Below are 18,324 nucleotides of genomic sequence, written 5' to 3' on the forward strand. Positions count from 1 at the left end.
CATTAATTACTCCTCCTCCTGTGGGTCCTGGTAGCTCCCTAGGGGTAGTTCCGCACCTTTTGCTTCATCTGGACTAAAAGGTTTGGGCAGGACCCTCACAATTGCCCCTCAGTTCTTGACACTGGGCACATCTTGACCTTTTTCAAAAAGGATGAGCAAAAGATGAAAATCACCAGAAATCCAAAAGACTTTGCAGCTCCACAGAAGGGCATCCTTCTGAGGACTCGAGGAAACGTATTATCAGGTAGCTTTGCTGCAAGAAATTTAGAAACTTTCCAGTAACTTCCAACAGGATCCAGGAAGACTTGGCTATAAAACATGCTATAAAATAAGAATGGGCATTTATGAAGAGGGAATAAACTGACATCTGAAAAGGCTCCAGGAGATCCAGAGCTTTTCCAGCCTGGGGGATGAGATTGTGCATACAGAGTGCAGAGCCCAACACCTGGCACACAGGCACTCAAAGTATGCCGTTCTTATCATTTTTAAAATAAAATTATATTTATGTTATAACGTACACACACACATTACCTATTTTTTTAGTGTTTTAATAACTTTGGCATATGAGGATTTAGGCTAAGTGGGGTTTTTGAAACCACCCCGTTGTGCAAATCTGCCAAACCAGGCCCTTCTTCCGTGGACGTGCGTGGGTTGCAGTGAGAGCTGCTGAACCAGCCAAGGTCCCGGGCGGCTGTCGTCCTGCTGCATGCCTGCTTCCCCTCGGCTGCTTTATTTCTTTGGTGGGAGCCGGGAAGACTTCTGTCTGGCTGGCAGCCATGGGGAGTGGAGAGGTCCTGCAGACTTGGGTGGGCTGACAGTCATCAGCACTGCTCCCATGTCAAAATGACTCGAGCCGTGACCTCCTGTTGGGTTTAGGTCCATATGGGGCACAGGTGGGCCTGCTTATGTGTATAAAACCCAGAATACCCCGACTGGAAGACCAGGAGGTGACCTGCCTGGTAGCCACATGGCCGTGTGGAGCAGTGGTTGCAAGTGCAAGCACCCTTGGCGTGTTCTCAGATGGCCTGGCTCACGCAGTGCCACCACGGGCTTGACAGGGAGAGGAAGCCGTGCGCCACGCGCTGGGCGGGCATCTTGAGGGCATCGTCATTTACACCTCTGTGAGGCAGGGATGGCTTTTCCCTTTCTACGGGTACCTACCTGAGTGACTTGCTCAGATAGCGGAGGTGGGGTCCGAACTCAGGGAGAGCTGTTTTTTAAAGCTCACCCGTTTTTGGTGACTCTAGGTTTTCTCTGTGGCCTTCCCGTCAGGTCTTACAGAAGGACGTTTGTGAACCACAGCCGTGTTTTTCTGCAATGTTACTGGTCTGTGAGATAAAAATAAAGTGAATGGATTGATTTAGCACGAGTATCTTAAAGCCAGGTCTGTAGCTGTCGGTCTCCATAGAGAGAGATGTGTGGACTTGGCCCCCTGAGTGGCCCCAGGCACAAGGCACTCGAAAGGACGGGGGCCCTGGCCCCTCCTTCCCACGAGGACGGAACATCGGCAGATGGAGCCAGTTGCAGCACGAAGGATTTCCGTGGAAGTGAGGAAGAAACTCCTGGCCTCAGGAGTTCAGTGCTGGGCTAAGTGGGCCACGTGGTGTCCTGGGGGCGCAGTAAGCAGGGAGCTCATTCAGCAGGGTGACTCGACCTCACTCAGCAGATAAGAGTTTCTCCGCTTCTGTGTCTTGGGGCAGCTAAGAGATGCAGAAGACACGTCCAGCCTAGAGACAAGCATAACCAACTGCCAGGGTGTGGAGTAATCAGGGCGTGGACACGAGCTCCGGCTGGGCAGTGGTCACCCTGGAGGCTGCAGGGTGCTTTGAACCAGGAGGGCACACAGACCAGAGGGGAAGGGAGGCGGGCGGCTCTGTCTGCAGGGCATGTGGGTGCGCAGGATGAGCTTTCAGCTCTCTAGATCTGGCCTTTCGGGCGACCCGGAAGCAAGCTCGTGGTGAGGGGTACAGCTCAGAATGCAGGGATGTGGGGAAGCTCGGTGGTCTCCGCTCGGCTTGTCTTCTGTTTCTGGGAGCATCTTGGTATTGGGTGGGGGGCATGTGCGTCATCGAAAGGAAGTGGAAGAGGGCCTCACAGGGGCTCGCCGGCCATGCCTTACATGTGCACTCTGGGGACCCGGCCACGCTCTCCAGCAGGGAAGGCAGGAGCGGCCGGCCTGCAGGACTAGGGTCAAATCAGAGCGGGAGGGAGGGGGGTGGGGAGTGGGGGCCCACACGGGAGGAGGAGTCACACGGGCAGCGGGCGGGCAGGCCAGGCCTCCACTCTCGAGGCTCTGGGAAGGCAGCACCACGGGTTACTCATGGCCTTCAGCCCCGCTTTGTACTCGTAAAGTCCAGTAAGTCAGGGGGAACGAAGGGCCTGCTGTGCTTATCTCAGGGTTATCGACTCAGAGCAGACCTTCCGTAGGTGGTCTGCAGTCTCCCACTACTGCTCAGGGCGAGGGCCATCGGGACACCACCTGACTGCACATCTGGACATGGTCACGTGGTGTCTTCCCCTTATCATGTGGTCCCACAGTGGCCCAGCATGCAGGGTTCAAAACCTACAGCTGTGTGACCCCAGGAGAGCTGCTTAGCCTCTCGGGGCCCCAATTTTCTCATCCGTAAAATGGGGAATCTAGCAGTGCCCACCTCTGGGTTATGAGCCCTGAGTGAGCTAGCGCCCAGCACACTTAGACCAGTATCTGGCCAAAGTAAATACCAGCTGTCAGCACTGGCTGTTACATCACGCCTGGCTGCCCCCCGCGTCCTGCTGGGTTATTTTCCATAAATTCTCTCAGTCATTCCTCACAAGGCCCGGGAGCTAGGCGTTATCGATCTGTCTTACAAACGACAGGTCTGTTTCTAGTTCCCTCTGTGAAGTTTTCGACCCCCTTCACTGGCTCTGTTCTGTTTCTCTCCCCGCTGCACACTGTTCACGCTGTGGGAGCCCTGCCAGGGAGGAGGAACCAAGTCCTCCGGCAGCTGGCTTTGGACTGCAGAGCCCGGCGTGCTCCCGCTCTCGTTATGGGGAAGGGGTCCAAGCCAGCCTCACGGTCCCACCCGCAGGCCTGGTGACACATGCGCTGGGGGTTTTTATTTTTCTTTAAGACCGCATTGGGTCTTCATTGCTGCGTGCGGGCTTTCTCTAGTTGTGGTGAGCGGGGACTGTTCTTCACTGCAGTGCACGGGTTTCTCATTGGGGTGGCTTCTCTTGTTGCAGAGCACGGGCTCTAGGCACACGGGCTTCAGTATTTGTGGCTCGTGGGCTCTAAGCGCGCAGGCTTCAGTAGTTGTGGGTTGTGGGTTCTAGAGCGCGGGCTCAGTAGTTGTGGCGCACGGGCTTAGTTGCTCCATGGCATGTGACATCTTCCCAGACCAGGGCTTGAACCCGTGTCCCCTGCATTGGCAGGCGGATTCTTAACCACTGCGCCACCAGGGAAGCCCCAGGAGAATTTTTTTAAGTCATAAAATTTGGCAGTAAAGAGGGTGGTGGATGTGGATGATTCTCTGACCATCTAGTTTTCTGAGTGGGACGCCTTGGAAATAAGCAAGTACAGCCCCTGAAGAGGCAGGAGGATCCCCTCCCGCCCCCTGCAGTGGGGGACGTTATGAGGGTCAGTGGGGCTGGTGCCCACAAAGGCTGCCACTTCCTGGGTCAGGTGACCCCACCTGAGCCGCTGCCTGGTGGTGCAGACATCTACTGTGTCCCTCCGACCAAAAATCTCCTCCAAGAAACCCTTGGTTTTCTGAATTTTTTCCCTAATGAAACGAGCGGAACATCTCTTCAGCTGGACAGTCAGTGCTTCTTTGATGAGTCGGCATGTCTGGGAGAAGGGTGTGCAGGAAGGGGGCTGACGTCTTCTCCTGCAGCCAGGCCAGGCCAAGTGTTTGACGTTGCTCCCCTCAGTTCTACCGACGGCCATGTGCCCACCCTGCCGGTGTGCAGACGGAGGTGGGGGCAGGTCCCAGCCGAGGCCAAAGTCCTGTAGGAAACAGGTGGGGATGAGTTCTTTGCATCCCAGCACCGCTCTCTGTCTTCGAAGCACGTGAGGCGGCTGGCCCGTTCCCCGCCCGCTCTTCCGGGGCCTCTGCCCAGTGTGGATCCATGAATGGGCTCCCTGTCCAGCGGGTGAGTGAGGCAGAGCCCACGACAGGGGCTGCGGAGCCCCTCAGCGTATTTTCACATACATTCTCTCATTTCATCTCCAACCCCATCGAGGAGGCGCCAGTGCCCCCGTTTCACAGGTGGAGAAACCGAGGCCCACAGAGGTGCAGGAGCCAGCTCACGGGGGCTGCAGCGTGAACCCGGCTTCCAGGCTGCAAGTAGGACCCCCTGTGCCGTCAGAGAAACATCCTCACCGAGGACAGTGCCAGGCAGGACCCAGAGCATCCCACACCTGTTTTCTTGTTTACCTTGCGATTCCTCTGTGGTCAGTGGTTTTACGATTGTCCCCCTTTTACAGCTGAGAAAACTGAGCCCCGGAGAGGTCAGTCACTTAAACAATGAACAAGCCGAGGAATAAAGAGAATCAGTTATTTGATGGAGGGCAAGTTCCGCTTTGTCAAACCTGGGCACAGATAAACCGGCCCTGGCTTGTAAATGCCGAGGAGCTCCGCAGTGTGTTCATCTCAAGGCGGCATGTGCTTTATTGGGAGCTGCCCCACCTCCCAGGGCTGGATGCCAGGCAGGCCATCTGCTCCCGGGGCCCGGCCCGGCAGTCGCCCTCTCCCGGAACGGGAACGACTGGCTCCCGACTGGCTGCATCCGGTGAAGAAGTTCCAGGAAAAAGATCTTCGCCAGCGTCTTCTGGAGCCTCGTTCCTGCCGCTGCGGGTATTGCCTTGTCTGCACAAATGGCCTCGCTGATGTTCTCCTGCCGTCCTTTGTCGAGGATGCAAACATGAGGGGAGGAAGGAGGGAGGGGATCGCTTTCCCTGGCACCTGCTGGGGGCCTGGCCACGCGGGTTCCTCGGCAGACGTCGTCCCCTGCCTCCCTGCTCTGTTGTCCACAGCAGCCCCGGGGGCTTCAGGAAGTCAGATCAGGTCACTGCCCTGCTCGGTCCCATCCTCTGCATGCAGAACCCCTGGCTCTTCGCAGCAGCGTCCGGATGGGAGGCCTCTCTGGGCCTGGGGTGGGCAGGACCCTGCAAAGGACAGCTCTCGTTCCCACCACGCCTGTCTCTTTCTCAACCTGCCTTCCCAGCCACTCCCTCCAGGGCAGATCAGGCTCCCTGCCGCCCCCCTCTGTGTTCACGGTGCGTCTCACAACACACTGACACGTGTGTTCTCTGCTGGGTCTGTCTTTCCCGCTAGACTGTCAGCTGCGTGAGGGCAGGGACAGTGCTGTTGGTCCGTCTCGTGTCCCTGGGGCCTGGCACGTGATAAGCCTTGAGTCAGTATTTCTGGGTGATCTCAGTCAAAGGACTGCCGTTGCTGCCATCCTGTGAGTGGCTAGGGGCCTTGCCCGGGGTCACGCGTGGCAATGCCGGGCATCAAACCAAGTTGTCCTGGCTTCAGACGTTGCTCCCTGTTCACAGCCTGGAGTGAGGCTGGTGTTTATTTACTTGGCATGCTGGTTCCACAGTGCTATGTTTCCCAGAGCTGAAATGTAATCACGGGGTCTCGTGAAACCCCAAAGGAGCAATGCCAAGTGGTGGCCAGCGTGCAGTGGTGAATGTGCTGTGGGGGTTCCCTTTTCCCCAAAGACACAGCGTAAACACGCAGCTCGGGACATGGCTGGATGTTCCCGTGGCAACGAGGTGGGGACCTGGGAGGGGCTGGGGCCCGGCCTCAGGTTTAGATCACAGGATGGGACAGTGAGCCGAGGCTCCACCTACAGCAGCCCTTGGGGGTGGGGGGGGGGCAGGAAGGTCTGCCCGGGGGAGGGGGGTGGTCCGGACGGGTGGGTGGGGCCAAGCAGAGGGACACCCTGGGCATGAGGGCTGAGCCTGTGGGACGCGGTGGGCAGGGGGATCCAGGCTGCAGGGGTCTCGCAGCCTGTCAGCACACCCTTCCTAAGCTCCTGTGTGCGCCAGCGCCTCCCCCAGCTGAGAACTTCGTCATAAATGAGATACATGCGCCCTGTGTTCTGGGCAGTGCGTGCCGGTCGGGGGTCGGGGCGGCCACGCCAAGCGTGCCCGTGGGCCAGTAATTCAGACGGCGTCGCGTGCTGAAGGGGCCCTTCACCTGAGGTGGTCAGAAGAGGCCTGAGACCCAAGCGGCAGTCAGAAAGAGGGGTCCCCAGAGAGGCCCCGCTTGGTGCAGGGGTTCCGTTCCGGCGCCCACGTGCCTGGCTCTCGGGAGTCGACTGTGTACACCTCTCCCCAGCACCGTGTCCAGTGGTGTCACGTTAATAACTTGAACTCCGCTGTGCTGAGAGCATTTACACCATGGAAACTGGCAAACGCTACAAACGAGGACCACTCACTACGGTTATTAAACATTTAGCGGTGCACCCCGATCTGCTTATCTGAGTGCTAGGAAGAAGGGTAGCCCTCGGCCGAGGGGAGAAGGGAGATGAGGGCGTGACCACGGGGCCAGTAGCTTCTCTCTGACGCAGCAGGAAGTCTCATGTGACTGGATCTTCTCTTTGCTAGACAGATTCTACAAAATAAAGGCTCAGGTCCAGGGAACAAGGAAGTGTGGGGAGCAGGAGGGGAGACTGATGTTTCAGAATGGGGGTCCAGGTGAGAGCTGAAACCAGGAACTACGGAGAACCCCACTTACGGCAGCAGCAGCTCAGGACCGGAACGAGGCCAGTGCCGGAGGGCGTGTCTGTGGAGAAGCCTGGCCTGGGTCTGGGGGAGGCGAGCGTGCAGGTGCTGCCCATCTGTGCGGGGGGTGGGGGGTGGCAGAGGCCTCTGCTGCCCGCAGTGGATGGCCACGTCGGTCTGCTGGTTTCCACAGGGGTGGCGGCAGCATGCCTCAGAAGCCTCTACAGCGGTCCAGATAAGCCTGTGGTTTTCCCAGCATGTCCCCCCCCCGGGAGATAAGAGGCTCCCAAGTGGCTGGGAGTCTCCATGCCAGAAGGGCTGCTTTCTCGCCACTGGGGGTCCCACGTGGCGCCTGAGCGGCATCGTTGGCCACGCTGCACGTGGTGAGAGGCGTTTCTCTGCCTCGGCCACACAGCGGAACCTCTGGGGCACTCTCCCACCCAGACCAGTTAACCAGAGCTGCTTCCGGGGGTGGGACACAGCCTTGGCACTTTGGAAAGCTCTCCATGTGATTTCAGGTTGTGGCCCAAGTTGAGAACCGCTGGGGGAGAAGTTGTTCCTGTACGGTAAGAGCACTCGTTCTCCCACACGTTGTGTCCAGGGTGGGCTCTGTTAACAGACAGTTCCAGACACGGTGGCAGTGATGGCCGTGTGCCACTGCTGTGGATGCAAATTGAGACCCTGAAGTCCTCCTACACCCAGTGGGTCCTGACCGCAGGGAGAGGCTGGCTGTCACGTGACCCGGCTTGCCTGTCTGTGTTAACTGTGGGCTGAATTAATCCAGCAGCTGCCACATTCCCCAAGGATATTAAAGTGCTTGAGCTGCCCCTTCTGGGAGCACAGCCCCTTGTGCCGATGGCCGATGATGGCTATTTAGAGGTTCCAGCCATGCTTCTGGGTAGCTGAGAGAAATCCCATCAGCCGACCCCAGAAGTGTCAGGTGGGCAGGTGTAATCTGCCCAAATTGATGTCTGATCAAACAGAGGTGGCTGGACATTCCATGGAGCAATGAAGAGGGTGTGAAACGTCTGTTGTATTTTAGGAAAAGGGCAGGGAGGACAGATGCAAAAGGAAACTGAGGTTAGTGCTGGTGCTTTGTGCGCTGCTCAAAGAATAAAATGCGGGGTCTCTCCGCCCCTACACACCCTGGCAGAGGGGAGCCGCAGAGAGAACACAGGAGTCTGTTCGCTCACCACATGTGTGCCAGTGCCACTTGGCTGCGGCAGCTCTGGGATTCTGCCAGCAGCAAGGTGGACAAGGCTTCTGGCCTCTTGAGCTGACCTTGAAGTGGAGGAGAGAGCCAGGAACCAAGTGAGCAAGTGAATAGCAAAGCAGTGGCAAACTGTGATGCACAGTGAGGGCCCAGTGCAAACAAGGGCAAACTGTGATGTGCAGTGAGGGCCCAGTGCAAACAAGGGCAAACTGTGATGTGCAGTGAGGGCCCAGTGCAAACAAGGGCAAACTGTGATGTGTAGTGAGGGCCCAGCGCCAACAAGGGCAAACTGTGATGTGTAGTGAGGGCCCAGTGCAGGTCGGAAAGGCCTGAGGGATGGAGGCCACTCTAGGAGACGTCTTCCATGAGTCCCGGGCACGAGGAGCAGCCATGGGAAATCTGGGGGAAGGTGCTCCGGGGAGAGGGGCCAAAGACCCTGAGGTGGGAAGAGCTGGTGCTGCTGAAGCCCCTCGTGAGGACGGGCGGTGAGCGGGAAGGGATCGAGGAGTGGTGACACAGGAAGGGACAGGACGACTTGTACTCTGAGCCTGCTGGTTGCCCACTGGAGACCTGGAAGCCGGGTGGTGACATGCTCTGATCTACATTCTACCCACTTGCTGTGTGACCTCTCTGGTTTTCACTCTCCGCTGTAAAGAAGGTAAAGGTAGGATGATTATGAGGATTAGAAATCCTGTATGTGGACTTAGCAGAGGAACTGACACATAGTAAATGCTCGGTGAAGGGGCAGCTGCTGTCCTCCCCTCTCCTCCCCCTCCCCCTTGTCTTTATGGGCGTGGCTCACAGCAGTTCCCCCCTTGCCTGAAGGGGACTCTAGCCTCCCTGGGCCTCATGCTAAGAGTACTAGTCTGGGCAGTTGTATATTCAAGAATCTGAGTGCCCTCCTGTAACCCTCCACTGCTGGGTGACTCTGGGGTGAGCGCGGTGTGATGGGGGCTGCTGTCTGTGTCTGCAGGTGGGCTCACCACGTGGAAGGCTTTCGGCGGGGGTGACTGAGCGCCCAGCCAGGCGCTGCCTTCAGTCGTGAGGCTCCGCTGCACAGATCTTGGGTGCGAGATACCGTGCTTATTTCAAAGCGTCACAGCCTTTTTTTCCTTCATTCCTTCTTTCCTTCCTTCCTTCATTCATTCAAACCGCATTTGCAGAGTGCCAGCTGTAGCTCAAAACTGTGCCAGCCACAAAGAGGCAGCAAGAGAGAGTCAGTGTGTCCTCAAGAAGGTTACAGCCAGCGGGGAGGGCAGCAAGCCGCCTGGCCCCTGCTGGACAGAGGGTTTGGAGCCCAGAGGAAGCTGTGGAATCTGTCTCAGAGGAGGGGCCCTGAGCGGGGCCTGGAAGGGAGGGAGGTGGGAGCCAGGTGGGCAAAGGGGGGAAGAGAAGAAAAGGTGCACACGGAGCACAAACTCCAGCAGCTGAGGGCAAGCACGTGCGGAATGGAGTTATCCGCACGACAGTGGGAAGAGCTGTCTATCGGCACAAGTGACAGAAAACCCAGTGCCTGCACAGCACAGCCAGGAGCAGGGCTGGGAGCAGGGCTGGGAGCGTGCTGGCTTCAGGTCTAGCTGGATTCAGGCCCAGACAACACCGTTAGGACTGGGTTCCCCCTTCGTGCCTCTCCTCTCTCGGGTTGACCTGTCCTCTAGGGTCGGCTCCTCCTGGACCCATTCGCTTGGCTGGAGCCACTTGAGCCAGTGACTGCGGCTGCGACCATGGTGCCCTGATTGGCTCAGGTCTGGCCCCTTGGGTGGGGCCGATGGAGGACCCCCCGTACGCCAGCACCTGCAGAAGTGAGCTCCCAGGACTCCCTCAGCCCCTGGCTGGAGACACTGTTTTGGTGACCGTTCTCTAGGAACCGGCTCCGTTCTGGGTGACCTTGAAGCCCATGTTTTAACAGCGTGCCCTCTCACTTAGACCCGTGATTTAGTCTTTGACTCTCGGCTGATGTTGCGGGAGCCCTGCCCCGCCCTGGACACGGCCTCCGTGGCCTGCGCCTTCCTAACGGCCATCTCTCGTCCCTGCAGGGCCCTGGTCTTTGTGTCCCACGGAGCGGGGGAGCACTGCGGCCGCTACGACGAGCTGGCTCGGATGCTGGTGGGGCTGGAGCTGCTGGTGTTCGCCCACGACCACGGTGAGTAGCCCGGGGCTGAGCCCCCGCTCCGGGGCGCCCCCTCCCAGTCCTCCCTCCTCCTCAGCTTTCCACTTCTGATTCATGCACTGAAACTGGGAAAAGACGTTCTCCACGGGATGTTTGTAAGTGAAAAATGTGCAGTTATGTCAACAAAGAATGTGTCTGACCAGCAGTTTCTGTTGAGTCTGGGATTGAATGCAGGCTGATGAGAAACCTCCACTGAAAAGCCCCGAAGTCGGGATGTGTTTGTGTAAGAACTTGCCCCGGGCCAAGTCACCCTCTCTCACGTTTATAAAGTGCTCTCTGCACAGAACAGGCCTTGGTTTCCCCCACAGGACTTCAGACAATGCCATGCTCTCAGTGCAAGTGCCGTACACAGCCCAGTGCGGCCTCAGGACGCTTCCGAAGCATTCAGACCAGGAGAACAGTAAGGGCCTCAAGGGCCGTGTGGCCATGAGAAAACCCCGAACACGGGCACGTTCGCAAGCACATACAGGTGCACGCACACATGTACACACACACATGTCCCCGGGCCAGGTCTTTGATTCTTCATCAGTAACAAAATCCATAGTAACCATCAGAATGCAGCATTTGTTGCCTAAATCAGTATGTAGTTCCTTAATCATTTGGATGACATTCTCTGTGGCTGGGAAGGCTCCCAGTCGAGATCTTTCTTTGTCTAACAGTCTTAAGAATGAAGAGTTCCTTGTGACTGACCATGGTGATTTCTGCACTGCTTCAATGTAGAAATCTATCATCCTGGCCCAGATCCAGAAACGTTGCTTCCGTTTTATCTGATAGGGAAATAATTAAGTGAAAAGAGGGGTAGGGAAGAAGTGACAGGCCTGGGAGTCCTTGTGACAGGAGGGAAAGCTTGCCTGGGGCGTTTTGTATATAAGGAACTGCAGTTTGGTCTACCAAGAGCGCCTTTTCAGCCAGATATGTGCAAGGGTCCTCATAACTGAGAATATTGACTAAATTCTTTCTTACTATGGTCGTAATGTTCTGTAGTGCTTTGCAAACAGTCCCAGTGATATTTGTGAGACTGTTTGAGAGAGAATATTCGAGGATTATCCTGATTTTCACTGTGGGACTGTCATTATTTACTTTGGCACCTTCTACACCGTAAGACCCATGATAGGAATGACTTTTTTCCTATCGCGTTTGTCTCTGTTAACGTTTGTTGCAATGAGCTGAACACCATGGGGGCATTCTGAAAGAAAAGAGTGTTTGTACTATGCAAACACGAAACACCTCCGACGGAATTTTAAGTTACCTGCTTTTAATCTCGAGGTCAGCTACCTTCTTGTCAGCTGCCTTTGGCCAAATCTGTTGGGGGGAGTGACTGTCGTGCCTTGTTTATGTTGTCTGGGCGTAGAAGTTTGAAAAACAATTTGAAAAGCCTTCTTTTTTAGAGTAAAGAGAGAAAAGAAACAGCCTGCCTTTTGATGTTTCCAAATTAACATCCAAATCTGAGGCCTGTCTCTCTGTGACATTCTAAATATAGCTCAAAGCTGGTCGCTTGTATTCACCTGTTTTAAGTTGCTTGATTGATCAGTTTCTTCCAATGACTCACGGGAAATCTCCCTGGCAAGTGCCTGTGGGAGGTGTTTTATTCAAGAAATGAACCCAGTGTGACTTTGGTTGTCTAGAGATGAGTGTGGCTGTGGCTTCCTTAGTGGGAGAAAGCGGGTGCTGGGCTGCCTCTGTGGGGTCTTGTGCCGGCTGGGCAAGCAGACGCTGGTGGTTACGCCCTGTGCCTGGTTGCTTCTCGCAGGGGTGTGGAGGGGAGCGGGGGGGCCCGGAGGGACTTGACCCCGGGCCTGCTGGTTCTGCAGCCCAGCCTCCTTTATCACACCGCACATGACTTGGTGTTCTCACCGGCATGACGCCTACAGAGAGGTGCTTCATTCTTTCCCACATAGCTTTTAAATTTAAATAAAGCCTCTATGGAGAAAATGTCAGGGCATTTATGGGGCCAATTGGAGGGATACAAGGATTAAAAACACAGAGCAAAAACACCTCCCAAGGCCCCAGGGCCTCGCCCGTGCCAGGCCGGCCTAAACCTCCCCGTTTCCAGTCATGTTGTCGGTTGTCATCTGCACTCCTGTGCTTCCGGGGAAGCCTGCCCCCCAGATGACAGAAGGGCCCCGACGCAGACACACGGCCTCGGACGCCTAACCATTCTGAGCCTTAGTTGTTTCATCTACCAAATGGGCCAGACAGGGCAGTGATAGAATAAAATAAGGCGTACGGGGGCCCAGGGGAGGGTGGTGCCTCTTCGCCTTCACTCTGCCAGCTCCTAGACCCCCTCCAGCCCCAGCGGGGGACACCGAGGCTGGGAGCAGGGGTGCCAGGTTCTTGGGTCCCCTGCCCGGCTGCAGGGGCTGCAGTGAAGATCGGCTGAAGGATAGATGGAAAACGCTTCACAGAGTAAACAGACCTACCAAGGGCGGTTTCATGGCTGGTTTCTATAACACAATTTGTAGAAACACGGGATTCTACAAATCCTATGCTAACTTGATTTTAAGTTAAATCTCCTTGCTCAGCTGTGCTCCAGTAAGAAACCTGCAGACTCTGGGTTGGGTGGTGTGGCTGGCAGCCTGGTGTGCACGGCAAGGTGCTCAGTTAGCACCCCGCTTACCTGTGTTTTCTGTTTGACCTTAGAATGTTCCAGGACGACCTCATGGGCCTGCAGGGCTTTGCCAGAAATGAGAATTATATTCCTGCCCTTTACTGAGTGCCATCTGCATGCCAGGCTCTGACCAAGGCCCTTTTCGTGCATTATTTCCAACCCCTCATAACAATTAATACGTTACCCCATTCAGAGGTGAGGGTCTGAGGCTCTCCTTGTCCACCAGAGCACACGTACCAGTCGGGGGCTGTTTGACTGCACCAGACCCCTGACCTCGGTAGCTTAACAAACAAAGGTTTATTTTTCTCCCATGACATGCGAAGCCCAAGGCGGCTTCGGGACACCGCCGTGCCATCCACGCCCAAGGCTCCCTCCGTAGCTTGGCTCAGCTGTTCTCGGCGCATGGCTTTCATGCTCACGGGTACCAGCTCCAGCTCCCGGGCTCAGCAGGAGGCAGAACAGAGCTCCCCGTCGTGTTGCAGCTACACCGCAGGTGCCAGGACAGCATCACACGGCCAAGGCCAGCTGCAAGGGCGGCAGGAGATCTAACTTGTTTGCTGCGTGTTTGCTGGTTCAGACAAAACAGGGCCCTGTTGCTAAGAAAGGCACCCAGGATGGACGCTAAAGCACCGTCTCCTCTGACAGCCACGCTTCCAGGCATGTTCTTTAAGAGAGCATTTCTCATCCGTTTCTGCTGTATATATTTTCTGAGCTATGTTTAGCTCACAGTGTCACCTTTCTATGTGCTTTCAGAAGGTTTAGACGTGAAGGTTATTATTAGGATTGTCAGTATGTAGTGGTGACGGTTGCCAGTCGTGCATTAACCTCGGGTCAGGTGCTGTGCAAGGAGCAGTGCACGGACACACGCACTGGCACCCTGATGGCGAGGGACCTGTCCCCCCAGCCCCCTTAAGCAGCCCCTGTGAAGCGCTCAGCTTCGTCCTAGTGCTTTTACCCTGAGGGGTAACTCTTCCTTTGGTGGAGGCAACGGAAACTGACTTACGGTGTCGTGTGCTCACTTCTCCCTCAGCCCCACAGCCTTCTCCTTGCTGTGCAGCCCAGGCCTGAGCAGAGAGTAGAGGCATCACCAGCGTTTGCTGAATGAATGAAGGAGTGTATGACCCGGAATAGATCAGACCAGAGACGCTAGGAATATCAGCAAACACTCACATGAAAGTATCTGCGTCAGCAGGGTGGAGAGGACCCAGCAGAGGGACCAGGACTTGGTCTGGTGGCCAAGGCTGGGGCAGGGCTGCTGTCGCCTGGAGCTGGGGCAGGGGAGCCTTGAGGCCTATAGCTCGGGTGCTCGAGGCAGGCTCGGCCACCCACCGGCACACAGCTTCCCAACGCCTGGCAGGCTGGCGAGGTGCTGGGTCTTGTCGGCTGAGTAGAGGAGCTTGAGGGGAGAAGAAGGGGTGTAGAGGAGGGGCCCATAGCTGAGAGCCGTGGTCCTCTCCGGGGATGCCCCTGAAACACTGGGGGGTCTTGAAAAATACTGATGCTGGGGCCCCTCACTCCACAGAGACTCTGATCTCTCGGAACTTTGGTGTGGCCGTGGTGTCAGGACCTTTGAAATCCCCCAGGTGAGTCTAACGAGCAGCTGAGGTTGAGAACCACCGTTCCAGGCAGAGGAGGCCGTACTGTACCGGCAAAACTCAGACGCATGGGATCACACGCTTACGTCCTGTTCAGGTGGGACTCCCGGCCCGAGGGTTTAGCTGGACCCTGGAGTCTAGTCCCAGGAACGGAGGGGGAGCCAGCCCCTGGCCTGCGAAGCTCAGGGCTCTGTGGTGAGACCCTGTGGACGCTCGGGAAGGACGCTAAGCAGGGAGTGACCACCCGGCGAGATGGGATCCAGGGCAGGGCCAGCGAGGGAGGGGGCGGCAGGCGGAGTTGGGGGAGCTTCCGGGAGGTCTGAGCAGGGGGAGAACCAGGGGTGGGAGTTTGTGTGCTGTTCTCAGTACAGCGCCGAGGAAGCCGGGCCTCTCGTTCACGCCGTCCCTGGTGACTCACTGGAAGCCCCTTGGAGCAGTGGTAAGGGCAGGAGAGAGGGGCCGGAGAGGCGGGCAGCCCCCGGTCCCGCCTGCCGCTGGGGCGGGGGTGTTGGGAGGACGTGGGCGGCGGGAGCCCTTCCGTCTCCAGCACAGCGGCTCCAGGCCCTTCCCGTGAGCAGCCTCACCGACTCCGCACCACGGTGCATTCACAGTTACACTGGTGGGGCCCGAGTTGCCCTCTCTTTATTTACAGAGTATAAAAGAACCATTCCTAACTGATGAACAGTGAATTAATTATCTGCAAATATTTGAGGGAAAGTGTTAAAGGCAGTTTGTATGTGTCTTATTTATTTTTTAACTTTTTAAAAAACTCAGCCGGGGCTGGGTTGTATGTGAGAAGAGGAAGCTCTGGGGGAGTGTCTGTGGGCGGCAGTTAAGCCTGACTCTCTTTGGTGGGAGCCCTGCCCAGTCAGAAGAAGAGTATTTAGGAAATTCAAGGGGAGAAGGAGGTACGTGTGTGTTTTCCACGCAGGGAGTTTTGAGTCAAGGCCCCTTGCGGGATCTAGTCTATAATTGCTGTCAGTTACACTCATATGTTCTGTTTCCAGTGTTTGAAAACTGTGTACATTTCTTGCTGTAGTAAACATGAGAGTGAAATGGATGCCTGGAGAGTGCACGGGGCCCCACCCGCGGTGGGTGCAGGCGTCCGACGCAGAAGGCAGGCCCCGGCCGCCTCTGGGTCCCTCCCAGGCCTTCGTGGTCCCTCCTCCTTGCCCTTCTGTATGCGCGTTACGCATCCCCAGACCTGCCAGCTTGGATATCCGTCTCTGACGTGGGATTGTTTGGTCACTTGCCTCTTTCTTGCGTGAAGCAAAAGCCTCCACGAGCCTCCGTTTCCTCATCTATAAAATGAAGATGATGATGATGATAACACAACAGTGAAGTTACCTGTGGCTGAGACAGATTGAGAGAGATCGGGTTCACACCTGGGGGCAGCAGGGTCCCAGGAAGGCTGGTGGAAACCCAGACGGCTGGGCCCACCCCCAGATTTTCAGCTTCAGTTGGGCAGGTTCCAAGAAGTGGGCCAGGGTCACCACAGGTGTTTCTTCGGTAGAATTTACTTTATAAATTTATTTATTTTTATTTTATTATTTATTTTTGGCTGTGTTGGGTCTTCGTTTCTGTGCGAGGGCTTTCTCTAGTTGCGGCGAGCGGGGGCCACTCTTCATCGCGGTGCGCGGGCCTCTCACTATCGCGGCCTCCCTTGTTGCGGAGCACAGGCTCCAGACGCGCAGGCTCAGCAGTTGTGGCTCACGGGCCTAGTCGCTCCGCGGCATGTGGGATCTTCCCAGACCAGGGCTCGAACCCGTGTCCCCTGCATTGGCAGGCAGATTCTCAACCACTGCGCCACCAGGGAAGCCCGAATTTACTTTAGATAAGGTGCAGCGTCGGGAATTCCCTGGCGGTCCAGTGGTTAGGACTCCGCGCTTCCACTGCCTGGTCGGGGAACTAAGATCCTGCATGCCATGTGGTGCGGCCAAAAAAATAAAAAAAGTGCAGCGTCAGTGTCGTTAAACTTGGAAGTGTAATATCTGCAGTCAGCAGACTGGGCATCTCCTGCAGCACATACAGCCCGGGGACCTCCCTTGTGCAGTCTGTGCTGGGCGTGGGCTGCAGAAATGACACAGACCCGGGTACCTACCTCCAGAGCCTCCCAGGGCAGGGAAGGCGGCAGGTACCCTGGGCCTCTGGTGGAAGTGTCCCTGGGGTAAAGGGGGACGGGTCTTCCCTGGAGGGGGAGCATGGGGAGAGGCTTCAGAGTACACGACTCCGGTGACCTTGGACAGGGCACCAAGCCTCCCCGAGCCTCCGTTTCCCCACCTGTGACTGAGTCATAGCATCTACCTGGTGAGGAAACGTGATGTGGTAGCTGCCGGGCGCGTATCAATATCAGTAAATATCGGCGCTGCCCTCCGCCACCCACAGACCCCTGCTCTCTTCATCCCCAGACGCGATCTTCAAGACGAGGACCTCATTGTCCCCAGACTTAGGGGCGTACTTCCCATCTTCTCTGAAGCAAGGGGCTCACACTCCCCATTTTATTTAAGCCGAACTCCATGTCACCCTCGACGGGACCCCTTGAAGGATGTCCCTGTCACCGAGCACCCTCTTTATCACCGTCTGGGGGCTTGCCTTTATCATGTCCGTTCTTTACCCGCTACTGATTGCATTTTTAAAGACATTTAGGGGGCTTCCCTGGCGGTCCAGTGGTTAAGACTTCGCATTCCAGTGCCGCGAGTGCGGGTTCGATCCCTGTTCAGGGAGCTAAGATCCCACGTGCCTCACGGCCAAAATACCAAAACAAAATAGAAGCAATATTGTAACAAATTCAATAAAGACTTTAAAAATGGTCCACATCAAAAAAAAAAAAATCTTAAAAAAAATGAATGAAAATAAAGACATTTAGACAGTGATTGCTGGGGAAGGTGCCCTGATCTATTCACACGTGAAGCAGGTGACGAAAACACGCAGCCCTTTTGAGGGTTAGAGGCAGGTTTTGGTCTGAATCCTACACCAGGCTCAGCGTGAGGGGCTTTGAGAGCCACATGGATGCTTCTGGAAGCCCAGTGCCGTCTTTTCTCATCTCAGGGCAGGAAGTGCCTGATAACTTGTCACCCTGTTACCTTTCTAAAGGAGTTTCCTCCAAAGGAGTGTTTGTTCACTCAGAACTACTCACCTGGCCCCGAGGTGGAAATATTTCAGGCTTTCTGGTAAGGGGAAAACAGACTCCACTCTCCGTCTCTGGAGGAAGCAGCTTCTGGAGTGTTCAGGTGTGTCGCGTGTTGGAGGAGGAGAACAGTCGAATTACCTACATGTGGTGCTGTGCTAAAAAGGAAAAGTGGGTAATTCCAGGGAAGGGAGCTCTTCTCAGCACCACGGATGCTCTGTGCACAGGTCAGGAACTGAGAGAAGATGGACCTCATGTTAACATATATGTAGGTTATATTTGAAAGTAGAGCAAAACATGTACCTTGGTTATCTGGGAGACTTGAGTTCAAGTCAGTTCAACCACTTGCTTGCCCTGTGACCCTGGACAAGTTGCCCAAGCTCCCTGAGCCTCAGTCTTCTCAGGTACAGCAAGAGAAGGACCACAGTCTCTACCTACCCCATAGGATCAGTGAGGGGACCAAGTGAGGTAGTGCATGTAGAGGGCCTGGCCCCGTGTGGGGACTGGACACCTGGCACCCACACAGGCCCCACCCCCTCCAAGTGCAGGTCACTAGGGTAAGGGAAGCAGGGAAGAACGAGACAGCCAGGGCCGGGGACAGTCCCTGCAGAAATGGCTCCAGGTGAGCTGAGACTTGAATGACAGCTGGAACTCCATCCAGGCAGAGGTGCAGAGGTGCAGAGGTGCAGAGGCCCGGGGCAGGACGCGGGCGCTGGCTTCCCCGTCACGAGCTAGTCACCATGAGTCAGAGGCGTGTCCTCCTGCATTAAAGGTGAGCATCCCAAGCTTCGGAGAGGCAGAGGCCAGGTCACGTCGTAGGAAGGGCATGCGGGTTCCCTGCACCATCCAGGATGCGGATGGTTGAGAAGAGAAGCCATGATCGGGCTGGGTGACCA

The 18,324-nt window shown here is 56.1% G+C and overlaps 1 protein-coding gene across 3 annotated transcripts in view; it reads left to right on the plus strand.

Moving 5' to 3' along the window:
* MGLL (monoglyceride lipase) overlaps positions 1 to 18,324 on the plus strand; it is a 102,778-nt gene that overhangs the window by 26,115 nt on the left and 58,339 nt on the right. For all 3 annotated transcript variants that reach the window (XM_061197358.1, XM_061197359.1, XM_061197357.1), the window contains exon 3: positions 9,965 to 10,071. In XM_061197358.1, the coding sequence (XP_061053341.1) occupies positions 9,965 to 10,071 (107 nt within the window). The remainder of the gene's footprint in view (positions 1 to 9,964; positions 10,072 to 18,324) is intronic.

The sequence above is a fragment of the Eubalaena glacialis genome, chromosome 7 (assembly GCF_028564815.1).
Source record: "Eubalaena glacialis isolate mEubGla1 chromosome 7, mEubGla1.1.hap2.+ XY, whole genome shotgun sequence".
In the NCBI taxonomy this organism is placed as follows: domain Eukaryota; kingdom Metazoa; phylum Chordata; class Mammalia; order Artiodactyla; family Balaenidae; genus Eubalaena; species Eubalaena glacialis.